Source organism: Pleurodeles waltl, chromosome 12, assembly GCF_031143425.1.
Source record: "Pleurodeles waltl isolate 20211129_DDA chromosome 12, aPleWal1.hap1.20221129, whole genome shotgun sequence".
Classification (NCBI taxonomy): domain Eukaryota; kingdom Metazoa; phylum Chordata; class Amphibia; order Caudata; family Salamandridae; genus Pleurodeles; species Pleurodeles waltl.
The window spans coordinates 335,088,710-335,115,011 of NC_090451.1; the positions used below are offsets into that span (position 1 = coordinate 335,088,710).

A 26,302-nucleotide genomic window follows, 5' to 3' on the forward strand; every position below is an offset into this window, starting at 1 on the left:
AGTTGATTTTGGATCCCTGGTATAAACTGTGCAATTAGGCGAATTTGGTTGTGAATTGCCCAATGCCAAATTTTTTGTGCTAGCAGGCTTAACTGCGTGGAGTGCGTCCCCCCCTGCTTGTTTAGATAATACATTGTTGTCATGTTGTCTGTTTTGACGAGAATGTATTTGTGAACTATTATTGGTTGGAAAGCTTTTAGTGCTTGAAAAACTGCTAGAAGTTCTAGGTGATTGATATGCAGTTTTGTTTGATGTACGTTCAATTGTCCTTGTATGCTGTGTTGATCGAGGTGTGCTCCCCACCCTGTCATGGAAGCATCTGTTGTTATTACGTATTGTGGCACTGGGTCTTGGAAAGGCCGCCCTTTGTTTAAATTTATGTTGTTCCACCACAGAAGCGAGAGGTAAGTTTGGCGGTCTATTAACACCAGATCTAGAAGGTGACCCTGTGCTTGAGACCACTGTGATGCTAGGCATTGTTGTAAGGGCCTCATGTGCAGTTTTGCGTTTGGGACAATGGCTATGCATGATGACATCATGCCTAGGAGTTGTAATACCATCTTTGCTTGTATCTTTTGTGTTGGATACATGCGTTGTATGATGGTGTTGAAATTTAGAATTCTTTGTGGACTTGGAGTGGCTACTCCCTTTGATATATCTATTATGGCTCCTAGGTATTGTTGTACCTTGCGCGGCAGAATGTTGGATTTTGTAAAGTTGACGGTGAACCCGAGTTTGAAGAGGGTTTGTATGATCTGATTTGTGTGATTTGAGCACTGTATGAACGAATGGGCCTTGATTAGCCAGTCGTCCAAATATGGGAACACATGTATTTGCTGCCTTCTTATGTGTGCAGCGACTACCGCTAGACATTTGGTAAAGACTCTTGGTGCGGTTGTTAATCCGAAAGGCAGTACCTTGAATTGGTAATGTATTCCTTTGAATACAAACCTTAGGTATTTCCTGTGCGATGGGTGTATTGGTATATGGAAATAAGCATCCTTGAGGTCTAAAGTTGCCATGTAGTCGTGTAGTTTTAGCAATGGCAATACTTCTTGTAGTGTGACCATGTGGAAGTGGTCTGATTTGATGAAAGTGTTCACTACTCTGAGGTCTAGGATTGGTCTCAGTGTTTTGTCCTTCTTTGGTATCAGAAAGTACAGTGAGTAAACTCCTGTGTTTATTTGTGTGTTTGGCACTAATTCGATTGCATTCTTTTGCAATAGTGCCTGCACTTCTATCTCCAGGAGATTGGAATGGTGTGTTGTTAAATTTTGTGCTTTTGGTGGTATGTTTGGAGGGAATTGTAGAAATTCTATGCAATAACCATGTTGGATAATTGCTAGAACCCAAGTGTCTGTAGTGATTTCCTCCCATGCTTTGTAATAATGACCTATTCTTCCCCCCACTGGTGTTGTGTGGAGGGGGTGAGTGACCTGTGAGTCACTGTTTAGTAGTAGGGGCTTTGGGGCTTTGAAATCTTCCTCTATTTCTAGGGAATTGCCCTCCTCTATATTGTCCCCGAAAACCTCCTCTATACTGTCCCTGGTAACTGGACGGTGTGGCTTGTGAGGTGCTGGCTTGTGTGCTTTGACCCCGAAACCCCCCTCGAAAGGGCGTTTTACGGAATGTGCTGTAATTCCCTCTGCTCTGCGGGGAGTAGAGTGCGCCCATGGCTTTGGCAGTGTCCGTATCTTTTTTGAGTTTCTCAATCGCTGTGTCCACTTCTGGACCGAACAGTTCTTTTTCGTTAAAAGGCATATTGAGAACTGCTTGTTGAATCTCTGGTTTAAATCCAGACGTTCGGAGCCATGCATGCCTTCTGATAGTTACAGATGTATTAATTGTCCGTGCAGCTGTATCTGCAGCGTCCATGGAGGAGCGGATCTGGTTGTTGGAAATGGCCTGTCCCTCCTCAACCACTTGTTTTGCCCTATTTTGTAAGTCCTTGGGCAGATGTTCAATGAGATGTTGCATCTCGTCCCAGTGGGCTCTGTCATAGCGCGCAAGTAGTGCCTGGGAGTTCGCGATGCGCCACTGGTTTGCAGCTTGTGCTGCGACTCTTTTACCAGCTGCATCGAACTTGCGGCTTTCTTTATCTGGGGGTGGTGCATCTCCAGATGTGTGAGAGTTGGCCCTTTTCCTAGCTGCTCCTACAACGACAGAGTCTGGTGGCAGCTGTGTAGTGATGAAAGCCGGGTCTGTAGGAGGCGCCTTATACTTTTTTTCCACCCTTGGTGTGATTGCCCTACTTTTGACCGGCTCCTTAAAGATGTCTTTTGCGTGCCGGAGCATACCAGGGAGCATAGGCAGGCTTTGGTATGAGCTGTGGGTGGAGGAGAGTGTGTTGAATAAGAAATCATCCTCGACCTGTTCTGAGTGGAGGCTTACGTTGTGAAATTGTGCTGCTCTAGCCACCACTTGAGAATACGCGGTGCTGTCTTCTGGTGGAGATGGCTTTGTAGGGTATGCCTCCGGACTGTTATCTGACACTGGGGCGTCGTATAGGTCCCATGCGTCCTGATCTTGGTCACCCTGGCTCATGGTGGTGTGAGCTGGGGAGTGTGATGGAGTTTGTGCTGGTGAGACGTTAATCACGGGCGGAGGAGAGGGTGGTGGGGTAACTCTTTTCACCACTTTTGGTTGTGGTGTCTGTTCCGTCTGGAACTCCAACCTTCTCTTTCTCCTAATGGGGGGAAGGGTGCTTATTTTTCCTGTCCCCTGCTGTATGAAGATACGCTTTTGCGTATGGTCCACATCAGTTGCTTGTAGCTCTTCCTCAAACCTATGTGTAGGAAGTTGGCTCTGTATGTGCTATTTCAAAGTAAGGAATAGCATGCACAGAGTCCAAGGGTTCCCCTTAGAGGTAAAATAGTGGTAAAAATAGATAATACTAATGCTCTATTTTGTGGTAGTGTGGTCGAGCAGTAGGCTTATCCATGGAGTAGTGTTAAGCATTTGTTGTACATACACATAGACAATAAATGAGGTACACACACTCAGAGACAAATCCAGCCAATAGGTTTTTATATAGAAAAATATCTTTTCTTAGTTTATTTTAAGAACCACAGGTTCAAATTCTACATGTAATATCTCATTCGAAAGGTATTGCAGGTAAGTACTTTAGGAACTTCAAATCATCAAAATTGCATGTATACTTTTCAAGTTATTGACAAATAGCTGTTTTAAAAGTGGACACTTAGTGCAATTTTCACAGTTCCTGGGGGAGGTACGTTTTTGTTAGTTTTACCAGGTAAGTAAGTCACTTACAGGGTTCAGTTCTTGGTCCAAGGTAGCCCACCGTTGGGGGTTCAGAGCAACCCCAAAGTCACCACACCAGCAGCTCAGGGCCGGTCAGGTGCAGAGTTCAAAGTGGTGCCCAAAACACATAGGCTAGAATGGAGAGAAGGGGGTGCCCCGGTTCCGGTCTGCTTGCAGGTAAGTACCCGCGTCTTCGGAGGGCAGACCAGGGGGGTTTTGTAGGGCACCGGGGGGGGGACACAAGCCCACACAGAAATTTCACCCTCAGCAGCGCGGGGGCGGCCGGGTGCAGTGTAGAAACAAGCGTCGGGTTTTTAATGTTAGTCTATGAGAGATCTCGGGATCTCTTCAGCGCTGCAGGCAGGCAAGGGGGGGGTTCCTCGGGGAAACCTCCACTTGGGCAAGGGAGAGGGACTCCTGGGGGTCACTCCTCCAGTGAAAGTCCGGTCCTTCAGGTCCTGGGGGCTGCGGGTGCAGGGTCTCTCCCAGGTGTCGGGACTTAGGATTCGAAGAGTCGCGGTCAGGGGAAGCCTCGGGATTCCCTCTGCAGGCGGCGCTGTGGGGGCTCAGGGGGGACAGGTTTTGGTACTCACAGTATCAGAGTAGTCCTGGGGTCCCTCCTGAGGCGTCGGATCTCCACCAGCCGAGTCGGGGTCGCCGGGTGCAGTGTTGCAAGTCTCACGCTTCTTGCGGGGAGCTTGCAGGGATCTTTAAAGCTGCTGGAAACAAAGTTGCAGCTTTTCTTGGAGCAGGTCCGCTGTCCTCGGGAGTTTCTTGTCTTTTCGAAGCAGGGGCAGTCCTCAGAGGATGTCGAGGTCGCTGGTCCCTTTGGAAGGCGTCGCTGGAGCAGGATCTTTGGAAGGCAGGAGACAGGCCGGTGAGTTTCTGGAGCCAAGGCAGTTGTCGTCTTCTGGTCTTCCTCTGCAGGGGTTTTCAGCTAGGCAGTCCTTCTTCTTGTTGCAGGAATCTAATTTTCTAGGGTTCAAGGTAGCCCTTAAATACTAAATTTAAGGGCGTGTTTAGGTCTGGGGGGTTAGTAGCCAATGGCTACTAGCCCTGAGGGTGGGTACACCCTCTTTGTGCCTCCTCCCAAGGGGAGGGGGTCACAATCCTAACCCTATTGGGGGAATCCTCCATCTGCAAGATGGAGGATTTCTAAAAGTTAGAGTCACTTCAGCTCAGGACACCTTAGGGGCTGTCCTGACTGGCCAGTGACTCCTCCTTGTTTTTCTCATTATTTTCTCCGGCCTTGCCGCCAAAAGTGGGGCCTGGCCGGAGGGGGCGGGCAACTCCACTAGCTGGAGTGTCCTGCTGGGTTGGCACAAAGGAGGTGAGCCTTTGAGGCTCACCGCCAGGTGTGACAATTCCTGCCTGGGGGAGGTGTTAGCATCTCCACCCAGTGCAGGCTTTGTTACTGGCCTCAGAGTGACAAAGGCACTCTCCCCATGGGGCCAGCAACATGTCTCGGTTTGTGGCAGGCTGCTAAAACTAGTCAGCCTACACAGATAGTCGGTTAAGTTTCAGGGGGCACCTCTAAGGTGCCCTCTGGGGTGTATTTTACAATAAAATGTACACTGGCATCAGTGTGCATTTATTGTGCTGAGAAGTTTGATACCAAACTTCCCAGTTTTCAGTGTAGCCATTATGGTGCTGTGGAGTTCGTGTTTGACAGACTCCCAGACCATATACTCTTATGGCTACCCTGCACTTACAATGTCTAAGGTTTTGTTTAGACACTGTAGGGGTACCATGCTCATGCACTGGTACCCTCACCTATGGTATAGTGCACCCTGCCTTAGGGCTGTAAGGCCTGCTAGAGGGGTGTCTTACCTATACTGTATAGGCAGTGAGAGGCTGGCATGGCACCCTGAGGGGAGTGCCATGTCGACTTACTCGTTTTGTCCTCACTAGCACACACAAGCTGGCAAGCAGTGTGTCTGTGCTGAGTGAGAGGTCTCCAGGGTGGCATAAGACATGCTGCAGCCCTTAGAGACCTTCCTTGGCATCAGGGCCCTTGGTACTAGAAGTACCAGTTACAAGGGACTTATCTGAATGCCAGGGTGTGCCAATTGTGGATACAATGGTACATTTTAGGTGAAGGAACACTGGTGCTGGGGCCTGGTTAGCAGGGTCCCAGCACACTTCTCAGTCAAGTCAGCATCAGTATCAGGCAAAAAGTGGGGGGTAACTGCAACAGGGAGCCATTTCTTTACACTATGCTTCTGCATTTGGGAGGTTAGCGAGTGCTCTTCTGTATAAGAGCCTGAAGCTGGGTCGCTTGCAGTTTGTTTCGGCATCGAAACCCTGTCTGCGTGTTTTTTCGGCTCCGAGGTGACTTTTTTCTTTTTCGGGGCCGAAACCTCTCGGCGTCGATCTGTTTCGGTGCCGCTGTCTCGGCGTCGAGCCGTGTCCACACCGGCATCTCGGTGTCGAGGCTTGTCTCCAGCACTTTCTCGGTCCCGAGAAGGCTGCGTGCCGGTGTCTCGACCGGAGTCGGACGATCTCGGCACTGTTTGGGCCTTTTTCGGTGCCGACGGTCGGTCACCGAATTTATGGGTCGAGCCATGGCCTGGTGGCAGTGGCGTCCCCTGGGCCTTGTAAATGTTCTTCTGAGTGGATTTCGACGTCTTACTCACGGTTTGTGTATCGTCGAATCCTTCGGAGTCTGAGTCTTGGATCGAGAAGGTACCTTCCTCTTCCTGTTCCTCGAACTCCCGTTGGGCTGTCGGTGCGGACGCCATCTGAAGTCTTCTGGCTCGACGGTCTCGGAGTGTTTTTCGGGACCGGAACGCACGACAGGCCTCGCAGGTGTCTTCGCTGTGCTCAGGTGACAGGCACAGGTTGCAGACCAAGTGTTGGTCTGTGTAGGGGTATTTATTGTGGCATTTGGGGCAGAAACGGAACGGGGTCCGTTCCATCGGCGTTCTTCAGCACGCGGTCGGGCCGACCAGGCCCTGACGGAGGATCGAAAAACTACCCCGAAGGGCACCGGAGCTCTTCGATCTTCGATGCGGTGTGGAATCTAAGTACGCCGATCCCGAACGCAACAATACCGACGAAAATCTTCCGAAATTAGCTAATTTTCCGTTCCGAAACTCGGAGCGACAGGAACACGTCCGAACCCGATGGCGGAAAAAAAACAATCAAAGATGGAGTCGACGCCCATGCGCAATGGAGACAAAAGGAGGAGTCACTCGGTCCCGTGACTCGAAAGACTTCTTCGAAGAAAAACAACTTGTAACACTCCGGCCCAACACCAGATGGCGAGCTATTGCAGAACATGCGTATCTACAGCGACAGATGCCATCGAACATATAGTTTTCTATAACAAAACCTATTGGCTGGATTTGTCTCTGAGTGTGTGTTCCTCATTTATTGCCTGTGTGTATGTACAACAAATGCTTAACACTACTCCTTTGATAAGCCTACTGCTCGACCACACTACCACAAAATAGAGCATTAGTATTATCTCTTTTTGCCACTATCTTACCTCTAAGGGGAACCCTTGGACTCTGTGCATACTATTCCTTACTTTGAAATAGTGCATACAGAGCCAACTTCCTACACACGTCTCATAGATAAGTCTTGGCTTCTCATCCCCAGCTACCTCTAGAGAGCCCTGGCTTCCTAGACACTGCCTTCACCTCAATAATAGGGGATACCTGGTATAAGATGACCACACCATAGGTGCTCACCACACACCAGCCCAGCTTACTACAAGGGGTACTGTCCTGCAAGGAAAGACAAGGGCTCACCGTCTCCTCAATTAGACAAAGGGTAGGGAGGACCAAGAGGGCCACTCCAGACCACCAGCTGTGATGCATGCAGGAACCATGCAGTTCCAGAGGAGAGCGGGTCCAAGCAGTCTGGCGTCTTTGCTGTAGGTGCCTGCAGATGCAGAGGAGTGACTTCTTCACTCTAATGGCTGGTGCAAACCGGTCTATGCAAGGAGAGCACCAAATGTGCCCTTCAAAGCAAACCAGTTGCTACTCAAGGCTACCCCTGCCAAGCTTTGTAATACCTATTTCCAAAGAAGAGCGAATTGCCTCCCTCTCCCACAGGAAATCCTTTGTTCTGCCTTCCCCTGCTGGAGCTGGTCAAGCAGCAGGAGGGCAGAAACCTGTCTGAGTAATGGCAGCAGCGAAGGCTGCCCGGGAAACTCGAGAAGGCTGGTAGAAGCAATACTGGGGGGGGGGGGGGGGGTCCTCTAAGGAGCCCCAAGAGTGTATGAAATCATATAACCAATACTGGCAACAGTATTGGGGTATGATTCTGACAGGTTTGATACCAAAAATGCCCATGTGGTCATTTACCATTGTGGATAAAATGGCTACCCTGCGCTTATGAAGTCCAGTACAATTGAGCTAAAGTTCGTAGGGGCACCTCTGCTCATGAAGGGGTGCCCTCACACAGAGGGACCTGCACCCTGCCCTCTGGGCTAGGAGGGCCTATCATAGGGGTGCCTTAAAGTGATCTGGTGCAGTGACCTGTGATGAGAGTGCATGCACATTTTCACGCAGGCTGCAGTGGCAGGCCTGAAGACATTTTGCATGTGCTCCCATGGGTGGCGCCTTATGTGCTGCAGCCAATGGGGGACCCCAGGTTTTCTAATGCCCTGGGTACCAAAGTATCATATACTAATGGCTTGTAAGGGGACACCAGTATGCTAATTGTTGAATGCACAAAGGTCCTAGGTAACCAAATTTAGACGGAGAGCGAGCAATCACAGGTCCTGGTTAGCAGGATCCCAGTGAAAACAGTCTAAGCACACTGATAGAAGGCAAAAAGTGGGGCTAACCATGCCAAAGAGGGTACGTTCCTACAGTTGTGTCTGAAAGTTTTGTATCCTTGCTGCATTGGGGAATGCTAGTCCTAGTAGCCTGTTCAGAATCCCCCCTAGATAGGGCTGGATCTGAAGAAGATTCAGGTGCAACATTTGGAAATTGATAGTGAAATCTTTGATGAAACAACTCTACAGTGACTTGAGTGTGGTGTAGACATTATGTGAGGGTACTGGCTATGATAAGTCAGTCGTCCAGATATGGGAAAACATCGATATTTTGCCTGAACAAGTGAGCTGCAACAACTGCCAAACATTTTGTGAAGGCTCCTGGGGCAGTTGTGCCCCTTAGGGAAGTACTTTGAATTGGTAACATCCTGCTACCACAAATCTGAGGTATTTGCGAGGTGCTGGGTGTATGGGAATGTGATAGTAGGTGCACTTTCGATGTAATGCTGAGAGAAAGTCACCTTGTTAAAGCAGTGGGATCACGTCCTGAAGCGTGGCCATATGAAGATATTCTGACGTGGTGATTTAAAGTCCTGAGATCTAGAATAGGCCTTAAGGAGCTGTCTTTTTCGGGGATGAGAAAATATAGGGAATATACTCCGGTTCCTTTATGGTGTGGAGCAACTAGTTCTATTTTTCCTTTGCTTAATAGGGCCTCCACTTCCTGCGTGAGCAGAATGAAAAGGTTCTGCTGAAAGCTTGTGAGTGTGAGGGGGAATGCTTGGATGTGTGGAAATTAGCTTAGACAGTAACCGTGTTGGATAATTTCCAACACCCATTGATTGGTTGAGGTATTTTGCCTGTAATGAAGAGAGCTGATGAGATCCCCAGACAGGTTTTAGGTAGTCAGAGGGAAGGTGAAGGGAGTCACTGCTTGGAGCAGTGAAAGAGCCTCTAGGGGAGGGTTTTTTCTCCCAGACAGTTTTATTTCCTTGTATGGACCTTTGTAAAATCCTCTATGGAAGGATGAGTGAGGTTGGCCTTTCTAATAAAATGAGGAAGTGTCTGTTTTTTATAATGTCCTACGAAAAGCCCCAAGTAAAGCAGAGGTTTGGAGAGCTCCCAGGTACTTCATCACCTCGTTATTTGTTTTTTTCTGTGAGTGCTTCATCGACATGTGGGCCGAAAAGGTGCTCCTTATCAAAAGGTACATTGAGGATGGTATGTTGTACTACCTATTTAAAACCATTAATGCCAAACCAGAAATGCCAATGACAGTTTCAACTGCCGGACAAAAATAATAGCCTACAACAATCAAGGCATAGTGAATATTACTTGTCAATTTTATTGAACATCAAGGGGGGATTATGGAGAAAAAATGCAAGAGACAGAAGAACAATTAAACTCAGTTTAGCCAATATTTGCTAGGTATAAGGTACATGGTGGGAAGGTCCAGCTGGTATTCTTATAACTAGTGATGGCTCTCCAGCTTCTCTCCCTCATTCATGACAGGGCTAATGAATCAGTGTTATCACAGCTTGATATAGTATGCTGCAGAAGCAGGAAGGTTAAAAATGTTGCCTTTTTACTGCCTACTTGTGCACCAGGAATGTTTAAGGGCTATGTTCAGTGACCTATGAGAGGTGATAATCTGTTTTGGTAAAGTGTTATTACCACTGCATCTCACATGACAATCTCTCCCCCTCACTATTCTTTGCAGTGTAGGAAGGGGTATCTCACTCTGACTCACTCAGTTTATTGTACTGACAAATAACCTTGTATACTGCCCACTGCAACGTCTTGGTGTGCCAAATACAAAATTAGCAAATGAACATCACACAGCTTGGTGTGTAAAAGGTAAATCTTTGCAGCTACCACACCAGGCCGCAAACCTGCCCCAGCACCCAGAAGAAATGGACTTTGTGGAAGGGTGGCTAAGATGACATCCAACACTTCAAAGTTGGCAGACCAAATGCAGTCAACTGATGCCACTCAATCTCAATGGATGGAGGTGAAGAATACAAATATTTGGTTAGTGGCACCTGCACTGTTAAGACAGGAGGTTCTTGAGAAGTGGCAGCCTTGACAGGGGACAGATGCTCATGCCCTGAAGTTCCACAAACTTCTGGCTCAATGCAGAACCAACAGGAGCATCTAGGCCAAGTTGTTCCTGATCTTTTCTTTACAACTCTGGGAAGGAAATGCAGAGGCGCAAACCGTGTTTCATTACAGCCGGATTTCATCTACTAGTGAGGATTCTTGTGGAAACTCCAACACCCAAAGCCTTTAACACGGTGTAGGAAGTTGGCTCTGTATGTACTATTTCAAAGTAAGAAATAGCATGCACGGGGTCCAAGGGTTCCCCTTAGAGGTAATGTAAGGAAATGCCTCCTTGGCATGGTTACCCCCTGACTTTTTGCCTTTGCTGATGCTATGTTTTGAATTGAAAGTGTGCTGAGGCCTGCTAACCAGGCCCCAGCACCAGTGTTCTTTCCCTAACCTGTACTTTTGATTCCACAATTGGCACACCCTGGCATCCAGATAAGTCCCTTGTAACTGGTACCTCTGGTACCAAGGGCCCTGATGCCAGGGAAGGTCTCTAAGGGCTGCAGCATGTATTATGCCACCCTAAGAGACCCCTTACTCAGCACAGACACACTGCTTACCAGCTTGTGTGTGCTAGTGAGAACAAAATGAGTAAGTCGACATGGCACTCCCCTCAGGGTGCCATGCCAGCCTCTCACTGCCTATGCAGTATAGGTAAGACACCCCTCTAGCAGGCCTTACAGCCCTAAGGCAGGGTGCACTATACCATAGGTGAGGGTACCAGTGCATGAGCACTGTGCCCCTACAGTGTCTAAGCAAAACCTTAGACATTGTAAGTGCAGGGTAGCCATAAGAGTATATGGTCTGGGAGTCTGTCAAACACGAACTCCACAGCACCATAATGGCTACACTGAAAACTGGGAAGTTTGGTATCAAACTTCTCAGCACAATAAATGCACACTGATGCCAGTGTACATTTTATTGTAAAATACACCACAGAGGGCACCTTAGAGGTGCCCCCTGAAACTTAACCGACTATCTGTGTAGGCTGACTGGTTCCAGCAGCCTGCCACACTAGAGACATGTTGCTGGCCCCATGGGGAGAGTGCCTTTGTCACTCTGAGGCCAGTAACAAAGCCTGCACTGGGTGGAGATGCTAACACCTCCCCCAGGCAGGAGCTGTAACACCTGGCGGTGAGCCTCAAAGGCTCACCCCTTTGTCACAGCCCCGCAGGACACTCCAGCTAGTGGAGTTGCCCGCCCCCTCCGGCCCCGGCCCCCACTTTTGGCGGCAAGGCCGGAGAAAATAATGAGAATAACAAGGAGGAGTCACTGGCCAGTCAGGACAGCCCCTAAGGTGTCCTGAGCTGAGGTGACTCACTTTTAGAAATCCTCCATCTTGCAGATGGAGGATTCCCCCAATAGGATTATGGATGTGACCCCCTCCCCTTGAGAGGAGGCACAAAGAGGGTGTACCCACCCTCAGGGCTAGTAGCCATTGGCTACTAACCCCCCAGACCTAAACACGCCCTTAAATTTAGTATTTAAGGGCTTCCCTGAACCTAAAGAGTTAGATTCCTGCAACTACAAGAAGAAGGATTGCCGAGCTGACAAACCCCTGCAGAGGAAGACCAGAAGACACCAACTGCCTTGGCCCCAGACTTACCGGCCTGTCTCCTGCCTTCCAAAGAACCTGCTCCAGCGACGCTTTCCAAGGGACCAGCGACCTCTGAATCCTCTGAGGACTGCCCTGCTTCGAAAAAGACAAGAAACTCCCGAGGACAGCGGCACTGCTCCAAAAGAACTGCAACTTTGTTACAAGGAGCAGATTTAAAGCCCCCTGCAATTCCCCGCAAGAAGCGTGAGACTTGCAACACTGCACCCGGCGACCCCGACTCGACTGGTGGAGAACAACCAACTCAGGGAGGACCCTCCGGCGACTCTACGACTGTGAGTAACCAAAGTTGTCCCCCCTGAGCCCCCACAGCGACGCCTGCAGAGGGAATCCCCAGGCTCCCCCTGACCGCGACTGTCTGAGCTCCATTTCCCGACGGCTGGAAAAGACCCTGCACCCGCAGCCCCCAGCCCCTAAAGAAACTTGTGCAGGAGTGACCCCCAGGAGGCCCTCTCCCTTGCCCAGGTGGTGGCTACCCCGAGGAGCCCCACCCTTGCCTGCATCGCTGAAGAGACCCCTTGGTCTCCCATTGAAAACTGAAGGAAACCCGACGCATGTTTGCACACTGCACCCGGCCGCCCCCGCGCTGCTGAGGGTGTACTTTCTGTGCTACTTTGTGTCCCCCCCGGTGCCCTACAAAACCCCCCTGGTCTGCCCTCCAAAGACACGGGTACTTACCTGCTGGCAGACTGGAACCGGGGCACCCCCTTCTCTCCATTATAGCCTATGTGTTTTGGGCACCTCTTTGACCTTTGCACCTGACCGGCCCTGAGCTGCTGGTGTGATAACTTTGGGGTTGCTCTGAACCCCCAACGGTGGGCTACCTTGGACCAAAAACTGAAACCTGTAAGTGCCTTACTTACCTGTTGAAACTAACAATAACTTACCTCCCCCAGGAACTGTGAAAATTGCACTAAGTGTCCACTTTTAAAACAGCTTATTGTGTTTTATGTGAAAAGTATGCATGCTAAAGTAATGATTCAAAGTTCCTAGAGTACTTACCTGCAATACCTTTCAAAAGAGCTATTACATGTAAAATTTGAACCTGTGGTCCTTAAAATAAACTAAGAAAATATATTTTTCTATAACAAAACCTATTGGCTGGATTTGTCTCTGAGTGTGTGTACCTCATTTATTGTCTATGTGTATGTACAACAAATGCTTAACACTACTCCTTGGATAAGCCTACTGCTCGACCACACTACCACAAAATAGAGCATTAGTATTATCTCTTTTTACCACTATTTTACCTCTAAGGGGAACCCTTGGACTCTGTGCATGCTATTCCTTACTTTGAAATAGCACATACAGAGCCAACTTCCTACAGGTAAGATAGTGGCAAAAAGAGATCATTCTAATGCTCTATTTTTGTGGTAGTGTGGTCGAGCAGTAGGCTTATCAGAGGGTAGTGTTAAGCATTTGTTGTACACACACAGGCAATAAATGAGGAACACACACTCAGACAATTCCAGGCCAATAGGTTTTTGTATATAAAAATATATTTTCTTAGTTTATTTTAAGAACCACAGGTTCAAGATATACAAACAATACTTTAAATGAAAGGTACTTCACTTAGGAACTTTGAATTAGCAAAATAGCATATACAGTTTTCACACAAATGGCATATAGCTATTTTAAAACTAGACACTTAGTGCAATTTTCAACAGTTCCTGGGGGAGGTAAGTGTTTGTTAGTTTTGCAGGTAAGTAAACCACCCACGGGGTTCAAAGTTGGGTCCAAGGTAGCCCATCGTTGGGGGTTCAGGGCAACCCCAAAGTTACCACACCAGCAGCTCAGGGCCGGTCAGGTGCAGAGGTCAAAGTGGTGCCCAAAACGCATAGGCTTCAATGGAGAAGGGGGTGCCCCGGTTCCAGTCTGCCAGCAGGTAAGTACCCGCGTCTTCGGAGGGCAGACCAGGGGGGTTTTGTAGGGCACCGGGGGGGACACAAGTCAGCACAAAGTACACCCTCAGCGGCACGGGGCGGCCGGGTGCAGTGTGCAAACAGGTGTCGGGTTCGCAATGTAATCCAATGGGAGACCAAGGGGTCTCTTCAGCGATGCAGGCAGGCAAGAGGGAGGGGGGACTCCTTGGGGTAGCCACCACCTGGGCAAGGGAGAGGGCCACCTGGGGGTCGCTCCTGCACTGGAGGTCTGATCCTTCAGGTCCTGGGGGCTGCTGGGTGCAGTGTCCTTACCAGGCGTCGGGTCTTTGAAGCAGGCAGTCGCGGTCAGGGGAGAGCCTCAGGATTTCCTCTGCAGTCATCGCTGTGTGGGCTCAGGGGGGCGGGGGGGGTCAACTCTGGCTACTCATGGGCTCGCAGTCGCCGGGGAGTCCTCCCTGTAGTGTTTGTTCTCCACAAGTCGAGCCGGGGGCGTCGGGTGCAGAGTGCAAAGTCTCACGGTTCCGGCGGGAAACGAGTGTTGTTTCAAAGTTGCTTCTTTGTTGCAAAGTTGCAGTCTTTGTGGAGCAGAGCCGCTGTCCTCGGGAGTTCTTGGTACTTCTAGATGCAGGGTAGTCCACTGAGGCTTCAGAGGTCGCTGGGAGACAGGCCGGTAGAGCTGGGGCCAAAGCAGTTGGTGTCTCAGTCTTCTCTGCAGGTTTTTCAGCTCAGCAGTCCTTCTTAGTCTTAGGTTGCAGGAATCTATCTTGCTGTGTTCTGGGAGCCCCTAAATACTCGATTTAGGGGTGTGTTTAGGACTGGTGGGTTAGTAGCCAATGGCTACTAGCTCTGAGAGTAGCTACACCCTCTTTGTACCTCCTCCCTAAGGGGAGGGGGGCACATTCCTATCCCTATTGGGGGAATCCTCCATCTGCAAGATGGAGGATTTCCAAAAGTCAGAGTCATCGCTGCTCAGGACACCTTAGGGGCTGTCCTGACTGGCCAGTGACTCCTCCTTGTTTTTCTCATTATCTCCTCCGGCCTTGCCGCCAAAAGTGGGGCCGTGGCCGGAGGGGGCGGGCAACTCCACTAGCTGGAGTGCCCTGGGGTGCTGTAACAAAGGGGGTGAGCCTTTGAGGCTCACCGCCAGGTGTTTCAGTTCCTTCAGGGGGAGGTGAGAAGCACCTCCACCTAGTACCGGCTTTGTTACTAGCCACAGAGTGACAAATGCACTCTCCCCATGTGGCCAGCAACATGTCTGGTGTGTGGCAGGCTGCTAAAACTAGTCAGCCCACACTGGTAGTCGGTTAAGGTTTCAGGGGGCTCCTTTAAGGTGCCCTCTGGGGTGTATGTTACAATAAAATGTACACTGGCATCAGTGTGCATTTATTGTGCTGAGAAGTTTGATACCAAACTTCCCAGTTTTCAGTGTAGCCATTATGGTGCTGTGGAGTTTGTGCATGACAGACTCCCAGACCATATACTTTTATGGCTACCCTGCACTTACAATGTCTAAGGTTTTGCTTAGACACTGTAGGGGCATAGTGCTCATGCACTCATGCCCTCACCTATGGTATAGTGCACCCTGCCTTAGGGCTGTAAGGCCTGCTAGAGGGGTGACTCATCTATACCTGTAGGCAGTGTGAGGTTGGCATGGCACCCTGAGGGGAGTGCCATGTCGACTTAGTCATTTTCTCCCCACCAGCACACACAAGCTGGCAAGCAGTGTGTCTGTGCTGAGTGAGGGGTCCCCAGGGTGGCATAAGACATGCTGCAGCCCTTAGAGACCTTCCCTGGCATCAGGGCCCTTGGTACCAGGGGTACCAGTTACAAGGGACTTACCTGGATGCCAGGGTGTGCCAATTGTGGAAACAAAAGTACAGGTTAGGGAAAGAACACTGTTGCTGGGGCCTGGTTAGCAGGCCTCAGCACACTTTCAAATCATAACTTGGCATCAGCAAAGGCAAAAAGTCAGGGGGTAACCATGCCAAGGAGGCATTTCCTTACACACGGTGTTCAATGGTGGTGTAAAGATTTAGCCAGGGTTCTCCCCACTGTCAGAAGATGCCCTAAGCCACCTTGGAATGCATAAATTATTTATTATCTGCCACACTCTATCCGATTAGCCAGTCTGCTCTTGCATTCAAAGATCTCACCGGATGGTTTGAATTAGGAAAATGGCCGGACACTCCACCCAACTCCAGAGGCTCCCAGCACAGGACCCAGAACCTCACTCCACCCTGCTTTTTGAAATACCAGAACAAATTGTTCTGTGTGAGAACCTGCAGCAGTCTTTTATTGGTTGACAGCAGGAATGCTGTCAGGGACAGATGTATGGCCCACAACTCCAACAGACATATGGAGCAGGGTTTCAGTCAGAAACCAGAGTACTGTGATCTCCACCTCCTCCAGACGGTCTACACAACCCAGCAGTGACACGTCAGTCACCATCATCAGCTCTGGGTGGGGAATTGAGATCTGACTGCCGCTGTACCAAATGCTTTTGAGCAGCCACTGCTGCAAACAGTGAGCCACCTCTTCTGTAATCCATATGGCACACATCAAATGTCTTCAGTGCTAGGCACACTGGATCTTAAAACTACATTGCAGTGACCCCATGAACTTCCTGGTGTGGACAACCAGAAAGTAGCAGATTGTTAGGCCAGGATGCCTCAGAGCGGCTCTCAATGTGACCCAGGACCTAGACTTGCTGAGTCGGAGAGAAGGCTTATAATTGCACTTTGTCCAGGATGGTAACAATAAATATCACTCTCTGCAAAGCAGTCTGGTGATACATCAGCTCATTAGTCATGAAATGAATCACACAAATTTCAAGAGATTTGCCATCATCTGGAGGTGACGAGCCTGCCTTCAAAAGCCATTCACTGAGTTAGGGGAAAACTGGCATCTGCAGTCTCCAACAGTGTGCTGCAACCACTACCACTTTGGTGAACACCAGAGAGGCGCTAGTGAAAGGGAGCACGGCAAATTGACAACAGTCCTGTCCCACCTTGAAACGCAAGAAACGTCTATGGGATTACATGACAGGTACATGTAAACTGGCATCCTTCAATCAAAGGACATCACCCAGTCTCCTACACCAGAGTAGGCAAGATCTAACCCAGCGCAAGCCTTTTGGATTTGTGCTGCCACTGGAACGCATTCAGAGGTCAAATGCCTAATACAGACCTTCCTCATCATTTGTCACAAGTAAATAGCACAATTCGAGTCATGTCCAAGCCTGAACACTAGGCACACCTCATGAGGTTCAGTGACATATTGTTTTCCCAAAATTAAGGCACACCTTGAAACTGGTAGTTTCAAGAGAGGACATAATTATTGGCAAACTGGATTTAGTTTTGAGGGTTAACAGAAAATCAATGTATTTGGGAGCAGAGCTTTCCATGAGAGTCCGAATGCAGAGAAAGAACTGACATTAGTGGGCAGGGTTGGGCTTACATGCGGATCTACTCCGTCATTTTTAGTGCAGCATGGAGCCAGCAGGCATATTGTTTCCAGATCCAGTCTGTCCCCTGGGGTTTATTCTGAAGCGAGGAATCTGTGGTTATAAGTATACTGCACCATTGATACTATATACATTGCGAACACTGTAAATAAGCATTAAGCTGGTTCAGCTTTGGCTGCTGTTTTTATAAATAGAAGCCCAGGACATTTTAATGTTAGCTGTTGAGTTGGAGGGCAAAGTGTTACAACTGTAAATTTGCAAGAGGAATTCTAACCAGTACACTATAATCAAGCACTGACTGTTCAACTGAATATATTTGTTCCATGAAAAATTGGCAGTTAGGAAAATACTTTGGTATAGAAGGCTGGCCCTGCATTCATTCCATGTCTGTCAGTGATGCAAAATGATCAGTTAGATGTTAAAATGTGACCACACTTACCCTGTATTCAAAATCTGCAAACTCTCTGCCTCCTCTTGTTCCTCTGAAACCACCACGGAATCCTCTAGGCGCACCAAAACCACCTCTTTGACCTCCACGACCTCTGGCTCCACGGAAACCCATGCCACTACCTCTACCTCTGTAGCCTCCACGACCTCTGTTTGAACGCAATGGAAGGCCAAATGTCTCTGCATTTATTCTTCTTTCTTCAGCCCACGTTTGTCTCCTTTCCCTTTTAAACACCAGAAAAATGAATTTTAAAACTTCTCCATATCCAACTATCTTCATTTTAACAAGGCGGTTATTTAAAATGAGGCAAACGAGTGCACAGAAAGACCAATGCTTTATTTGTATGAGTGAAAATTGACAAAATCTTACAAGCTGCTTTATGGATGATTAACTGCCTGGTTAAATATTGTTTTTAAAGAAGTGATGTTATGAAGGCAATGGCATCCCAAAGCTATAAAGTTAGCTCATCAAATTGTGTGTGGTCTTTTCTTGTGGTACTGTTGCAGAGAATAGAACCTGTACAGCAGCAATGCATGCATAGTTGCTTATTACTCGTGTCAAAACAAAAAAACAAGCAATGATAGCCAATATATCGGCAATCACCCATGTGCTAAAGCATGCTATGTTAGCACAGAGTAAGAAATACAAACGGGCAAACACAGCTACAGCAGTAGTTGTAAAATAGTTCCTCATGCAGTTGAATGCAAGGACTTGAGGTCGAAGGATACACCCATCAACAAGTAGCATAAGGTGAAATATGACTAGTGAGCCAAGAAGTAACTGACAATCTCAAGCCAAAGGCTGAAAGAACACGGTTGAGGAAAGACTATGTAAAAAGGACAGGAGTCCTCTATGTATATTGAAAAAGGGTCCATTTGACAGCTACACGGTTGCAACCCAGACTTATGAACAGAGTGAAGTCAAGAGTCCCTGTTACAGAAGGACTTGAAAGGTAGCAAATAGAGAGGAAACATAAGTAATTGTGTGAGTCTGAAGCTCTATTATGAACAACAAAAACATCAGCCAGTCAGGGCCATTTATCTACAGTTTTAAATCTGAGCACTCTGCTTTCCCTTCGATCACGAGTCCCAAAATATATACACTAAATACAAAGATGATGTGAAAAAATGACTGCCAAAGTATTTACCTATTATCGTCACAGGAAATGTTGTCAAAGAATGATTTGGTTTTGTCGTAATAGCAGTTGGATGCAAGAGCTTCCTCTTCATCAGCATTACCTTCACTATTCTGGGTATCAATTCCAGAGTCACCTTTATCTTCACCATTAACGGGCTTTTCCACCTTCTCAGGTTTGTCATCTAAAACGTAAAACTTAGATTATTTAGGTATTCATGGTACTGTCTACTACACTTACCAAACATGTTGCAATCATGCCCCAATACTGTTTCCCTTCAAAGCAACCCAGTGGCTTGGGGAGGCTACTCCTCCCAGGCTAGTCGCACCTATTTCCAAAGGGAGAGGGCGTTACCTTCCGCTCCCAAAGGAAATCCTTTGTTCTGCCTTCCTTAATTCGATCGGATTAAGCAGCAGGAGGGCAGAAACCTGTCTGAGGGGTGGCAGCAGCTGGGCTTCCCGGAAAAGCCTGTAAGACTGGTGATTGCAATACTGGGGGTCCTCTAAGGATCCCTAGGAGTGCAATGAATCATACTTCCTATAATATTGGGGTATGATTCAGGCATGTTTGATACCAAATGTGCCCAGGTTCAGAGTTACCATTATGTAGCTGGACATAGGTAGTGACCTATGCCCAGTACACGGGTAAAATGGCGTCCCCGCACTTAAAGTCCAGGAAAATGGATCTGGAGTTGGTGGGGGCACCTCTGCTAGTGCAGGATGCCCTCACACACCGGTACCTGCATCCTGCCCTCTGGGCTGAGGGGGCCTACCATAGGGGTGACTCACAGTGACCTGTAGTGAAAACGGGTGCATGCATCCATTTCAGGCAAATTGCAATGACAGACTTGCAGAACCCTTTGCATGGGCTCCCTTTAGGGAGTATTAGTCGATTAACTTTTGAATATTTGTCGAACTGCCATAAACCTTAATTATTTTTGGATCATTCCGGCCTTTAAACATTAAGCCCACAATTGCTTCCCTTTACTGGAGGATAAAAAAAAAAATACACACCCTTAATACATTGTGGCACCCATTTCAATCAAAGAGAATTACCAATAGGTAGGGAGAAGACACCTTGCTCGCCTATACAGTTTGTAGGAAACGACAATGTAATTAAGGTTCTGCAGCTTGAAATGCTTTAGATTCAGATGTTTATGTTTTGCACAATCTCACCTTCTAGTGATTGGGTCTGTGAGCGTGTTTTCTTCATAACGGTTAGCTTGCTGGTAGAAGTAGACCTGACAGTTCCTCTATGACATCAACTGAACTCCCACAATGCCCATGTGCGAGCCCACCATCGTAGTTTTTTTTCAATTGTATTTTTTTCAAAACTTCCACAAACCTTCTGCAAAGGGGAGGTGGGAGGGTCGCATGTGAAAGTAGGATAAGTTACTTACCTGTAAATCCTAGTTCTCTTCCAGGGGTATCCTCATCAAAGTCATAAACATTGAATATTCCCGCCCTTGTGCGGGGACCCCGGAGCATATATAAAATACACACATATAAAGTATGAAATATGCACGAAAATGAAAATGTCACTTACCCAGTGTACATCTGTTCGTGGCATTAGTCGCTGCAGATTCACATGTTTAGCACAGTCCGCTGCCTGGTGTTGGGCTCGGAGTATTACAAGTTGTTTTTCTTCGAAGAAGTCTTTTTTGGTCACGGGACCGAAGGACTCCTCCCTCTTCGGCTCCATTGCGCATGGGCGTCGACTCCATCTTAGATTGTTTTCCCCGCAGAGGGTGAGGATGGAGTTGTTTGCTATAAATAGTGCCCATGCAATGGAGTGAATACGTATGTACATAAAAAGTTTATAATAATTATTTACAAATGTACAAATGTTTAAGATTTAAGATCTACTTCTAAACGGCTACAGGCTTCCCGGGGAGGCGGGAGGGCACATGTGAATCTGCAGCGACTAATGCCACGAACAGATGTACACTGGGTAAGTGACATTTTCAGTTCGATGGCATATGTTGCTGCAGATACACATGTTTAGCATAGACTATAAAGCAGTTACCTCCCCTAAAAGCGGTGGTTTAGCCTGTAGGAGTTGAAGTAGTTTGGAATAATGTTCTTAGTACAGCTTGGCCCACTGTAGCTTGTTGTGCATTTAGTACGTCTACACAGTAGTGTTTAGTAAATGTATGAGGCGTAGACCAGGTTGCAGCCTTACATATTTCGCTCATAGGAATGTTTCCTAGAAAGGCCATTGTAGCACCTTTCTTTCTGGTTGAGTGTGCCTTTGGTGTAATAGGCAATTCTCTCTTGGCTTTAAGATAGCATGTTTGAATACATCTGACTATCCATCTAGCAATGCCTTGTTTAGAGATTGGATTTCCTATGTGTGGTTTTTGAAAAGCTATGAACAGTTGTTTTGTTTTCCTGATTAGCTTTGTTCTGTCAATGTAGTACATTAGTGCTCTTTTGATGTCTAATGTATGTAGTGCCCTTTCAGCCACGGAATCTGGTTGTGGGAAGAACACTGGCAATTCTACTGTTTGATTTAAATGGAATGGTGAGATTACTTTTGGTAGAAATTTTGGATTTGTTCTTAGAACTATTTTATTTTTGTGTATTTGAATAAATGGTTCTTGTATGGTAAATGCCTGTATTTCACTTACTCTTCTGAGGTATGTGATTGCAATGAGAAATGCGACTTTCCACGTTAGATATTGCATTTCACAGGAATGCATGGGTTCGAAAGGTGGACCCATGAGTCTTGTTAAGACGATGTTAAGGTTCCATGAAGGAACTGGTGGTGTTCTTGGTGGTATAATTCTTTTTAGCCCTTCCATGAATGCTTTAATAACTGGTATTCTAAATAGAGACGATGAATGAGTAGTTTGTAGGTAAGCAGATATTGCGAGGTTCGCTTTTTGCAAATGTAGTAAGTATCCCACTATGTCCTTTGTAGAGGCATGCAATGGTTGGATTTGATTGGTATGGCAGTAGCAAACAAATCTTTTCCACTTAGATGCATAGCAGTGTCTAGTGGAAGCTTTTCTAGCTTGTTTTATGACCTCCATACATTCTTGTGTGAGGTCTAAGTGTCAGAATTCTAGGATTTCAGGAGCCAAATTGCTAGATTCAATGATGCTGGGTTTGGATGCCTGATCTGTTGTTTGTGTTGTGTTAACAGATCTGGTCTGTTGGGTAGTTTGACATGCGGTACTAGTGAAAGGTCTAGTAGAGTTGTATACCAAGGTTGTCTTGCCCATGTGGGTGCTATCAGTATGAGTTTGAGTTGGTTTTGACTCAATTTGTTTACTAGATATGGAAGGAGAGGGAGAGGGGGAAAAGCGTATGCAAATATCCCTGACCAACTCATCCATAGAGCATTGCCTTGTGATTCGCGGTGTGGGTACCTGGATGCGAAGTTTTGGCATTTTGCGTTTTCTTTTGTTGCGAACAAATCTATCTGGGGTGTTCCCCAAATTTGAAAGTACTTGTTCAGAACTTGGGGGTGAATTTCCCATTCGTGGACTTGTTGGTGATCTCGCGAAAGGTTGTCTGCTAGTTGGTTTTGGATCCCTGGAATAAATTGTGCTATTAGGCGAATGTGGTTGTGAATCGCCCACTGCCATATTTTTTGTGTTAGGAGACACAATTGTGTTGAGTGTGTTCCTCCTTGTTTGTTTAAATAATACATTGTTGTCATGTTGTCTGTTTTGACAAGAATGTATTTGTGTGTTATTATGGGTTGAAAGGCTTTTAACGCTAGAAATACTGCTAACAGTTCTAGGTAATTTATATGAAATTTTGTTTGGTGTACGTCCCATTGTCCTTGAATGCTGTGGTGATTGAGGTGTGCTCCCCACCCTGTCATGGAAGCATCTGTTGTTATAACGTATTGAGGCACTGGGTCCTGAAATGTCCGCCCTTTGTTTAAATTGTTGCTGTTCCACCATAGAAGCGAGAGGTATGTTTGGCGGTCTACCAACACCAGATCTAGAAGTTGACCCTGTGCTTGTGACCATTGTGATGCTAGGCACTGTTGTAAGGGTCGCATGTGTAGTCTTGCGTTTGGGACAATGGCTATGCATGATGACATCATGCCTAGAAGTTTTAGCACAAATTTTGCTTGTATCTTTTGGTTTGGAAACATAGCACTTATTACCTTGTGGAATGCTTGAACCCTTTGTGGACTTGGAGTGGCAATTCCTTTTGATGTGTTGATGGTTGCCCCTAGATATTGTTGTGTCTGACACGGTTCGAGGTGTGACTTTGTATAGTTGATGGAGAAACCCAGTTTGTGAAGGGTTTGTATGACATATGTGGTGTTGTTTGTGCACTTTCTTACTGTGTTGGTCTTGATTAGCCAATCGTCTAGGTAAGGAAACACATGTATTTGTTGTCTTCTGATATGTGCTGCTACTACTGCTAGACATTTTGTGAATGCTCTTGGTGCAGTTGTTATTCCGAATGGCAACACCTTGAATTGGTAATGTATTCCTTTGAATACGAACCTTAGGTACTTTCTGTGAGAAGGGTGTATCGGTATATGAAAGTACGCATCTTTTAGGTCTAATGTGGTCATGTAATCTTGCTGTTTGAGCAGTGGAATGATGTCTTGTAGTGTGACCATGTGAAAGTGGTCCGATATGATGTAGGTATTTAGTGTCCTGAGATCTAATATTGGTCTTAATGTTTTGTCTTTTTTTGGAATTAGAAAGTACAGGGAGTAAACTCCTGTGTTTTTTTGTTGTACTGGTACTAACTCTATTGCATCCTTTTGCAGTAGTGCTTGAACTTCTAGTCCTAAAAGTTCTAAATGTTGTGGTGACATTTTGCGTGTTTTTGGAGGGATGTTTGGTGGGAATTTGTGGAATTCTATGCAATAGCCATGTTGGATTATTGCTAATACCCAATTGTCTGTTGTAATCTGCTGCCAAGATTGGTAGAATTGGCTTAGTCTTCCCCCCACTGGTGTTGAGTGAAGGGGTTGTGTGACTTGAAAGTCACTGTTTAGGTGGAGGTGTTTTTGGAGTCTGGAATCTTCCCCTACTCCTTGGGAATTGACCCCCTCTATATCCCCTGAAACCTCCCCTTTGGAATGAACCCTGATATGGTGTGGTTCTTGTTTGTTGGCTGGTGGTGTCTGTGGGTTGGCCACGAAACCCCCCTCTAAATGGAGTTTTTCTAAAAGAGCCTCTGCTCTGCGGGGAGTAGAGTGCGCCCATGACTTTGGCCGTGTCTGTGTCCTTTTTAAGTTTTTCAATGGCTGTGTCCACTTCAGGGCCAAAAAGTTGTTTCTCGTTGAAGGGCATATTAAGGACAGCCTGCTGGATTTCAGGTTTGAAGCCTGAAGTGCGGAGCCAAGCGTGTCTCCTTATGGTGACAGCAGTGTTGACTGTTCTCGCTGCAGTATCGGCTGCGTCCATTGAAGAGCGGATTTGATTGTTTGAGATCGTTTGTCCCTCTTCAACTATTTGCTGCGCCCTTTTTTGGTATTCCTGGGGAAGATGGTCTATGAGAAGTTGCATCTCATCCCAGTGTGCGCGGTCATATCGGGCCAGCAGCGCTTGAGAATTTGCGATGCGCCACTGGTTGGCTGCCTGTGATGCTACTCTTTTTCCTGCCGCATCAAATTTTCGGCTTTCTTTGTCCGGAGGTGGGGCGTCACCAGATGTATGGGAATTTGCTCTTTTGCGAGCTGCCCCTACTACTACGGAGTCAGGTGGTAACTGCGAAGTAATAAACACTGGGTCTGTGGGTGGTGGTTTGTATTTCTTATCCACCCTTGGGGTGATGGCTCTTGATTTTACGGGCTCTTCAAAAATTTGTTTTGCGTGCCGTAACATCCCTGGTAGCATTGGGAGACATTGATATTGGCTATGTGTAGCCGAGAGGGTGTTAAATAAAAAATCATCCTCTATAGGATCGGAATGCAGTTGGACATTGTGGAATTCTGCTGCCCTAGCCACCAGTTGCGAGTATGAGGTACTGTCCTCTGGCGGTGACGGCTTTGTGGGGTATGAATCGGGATCATTGTCCGGCACTGGGGTGTCATATAGGTCCCAAGCGTCTTGATCCTGATTATCTTGACTTATGGTAGTTTGCGCTGGTGAGTGCATTTGTGGCGGTGTTTGTGCCGGAGATGCCTGTTGTGGTGAAGAGGGCGGAGGCGTGACTTTTTTAACCACTTTGGCTTGTGGTTGTGCGTCATCCTTGAGAAATCCGATCCTTCTTTTTCTCATTATTGGGGGAAGGGTTGATATCTTCCCTGTGTCTTGCTGGATGTACAGTCTCTTTTGTGTGTAGTCTGATTCTACACTTTGGAGCTCTTGTCCAAATCTGTGCATCTGGCCACTTATTCCTTGTTCCTCTGTGTAGGAAGGAGGTGTGGAACTTTTCGGCGCAGAGAGAGAATCTTTTTTCGGTTTCGGTACCGACAGAATTTTTGTGGCTTTCGGCAGTGTGTCTCGGTGCCGATGTTTTTCGGTGCCGGCATCTTGTTTTTGCTTCTCGGAGCCGCTATCTCGGCTCCGAGGTTGCTCCATGGCGGTCCCTCGACCGGAGTCGGGTGTCTTCGCTATTGGCGTGCCCTTTTTCAGCGCCTTCGACGGGTCGCCGGTTTTATGGGTCGAGCCATGGCCTGTCGGCAGTGGCGTCCCCTGGGCTTTTGTTTTTTCGATGGTTTTTATTTTCGACGTCTTACTCACTGTTTGTTGTTGTTGTTCGACGTCGGAGTCTCCGGATTCTGAGTCCGGAACCGAGAATGTTTCCTCTTCGTCGTCGAAACGTTTTGTCGGCGTGGACGCCATTTGTAGACGCCTGGCTCTTCGGTCCCGGAGTGTTTTTCTGGACCGGAAGGCTCGACAGGCCTCACAGGTATCCTCCTTGTGCTCGGGGGACAAGCACAAGTTACAGACCAAGTGCTGATCTGTATAAGGATACTTACTGTGACATTTTGGGCAGAAACGGAACGGGGTCCGTTCCATCGGCTTCGATGTCGCACGCGGTCGGGCCGACCAGGCCCCGATGGGGGATCGAAGCTACCCCAAAGTCTTCCGATGATCGGTGTCGATGTACCTAACTATCCCGATACCGAACAGAACAATACCGACGCTTTCTTCCGAGATTCTGACTAACTTTCCGAACCGAAACACGGAGCGAAAAGGAAACCGTCCGAACCCGACAGCGGAAAAAAACAATCTAAGATGGAGTCGACGCCCATGCGCAATGGAGCCGAAGAGGGAGGAGTCCTTCGGTCCCGTGACCAAAAAAAGACTTCTTCGAAGAAAAACAACTTGTAATACTCCGAGCCCAACACCAGGCAGCGGACTGTGCTAAACATGTGTATCTGCAGCAACATATGCCATCGAACATATATATATAGCATTTTCAGTAGACATATTTTTCATACTAAAGTCATATATACATGTGTAAAACAGCAATGCAGGCTATAATCATAAACAGGCTAAAATGCTTTATTTCTATGAAGTTTTTTTTTTTTTTTGATCTTTATAAAATTACAATAGAGTATAAATATCTACCCAAGCCCCAAAACTGGGCTTAGTGAAATAAGCAGTAGTAATCACTAGAGACAAAGAGAAAAAAACTACATTGAAAAACAATGGAGCATTCTTAGCCAATAGGCTGCATGCAGGTTAACACAGGAGAACCATAAAAACTTTGGCACTGTGCCTTTAAG

The 26,302-nt window shown here is 47.2% G+C and overlaps 1 protein-coding gene across 3 annotated transcripts in view; it reads right to left on the bottom strand.

The window, feature by feature from the left end:
* The window catches only part of LSM14A (LSM14A mRNA processing body assembly factor), a 399,547-nt gene that overhangs the window by 86,976 nt on the left and 286,269 nt on the right, over positions 1–26,302 (bottom strand). For all 3 annotated transcript variants that reach the window (XM_069216478.1, XM_069216476.1, XM_069216475.1), the window contains 2 exons: positions 18,653–18,824; positions 17,497–17,728 (listed from right to left, as the gene is read on the bottom strand). In XM_069216478.1, the coding sequence (XP_069072579.1) occupies positions 17,497–17,728; positions 18,653–18,824 (404 nt within the window). The remainder of the gene's footprint in view (positions 1–17,496; positions 17,729–18,652; positions 18,825–26,302) is intronic.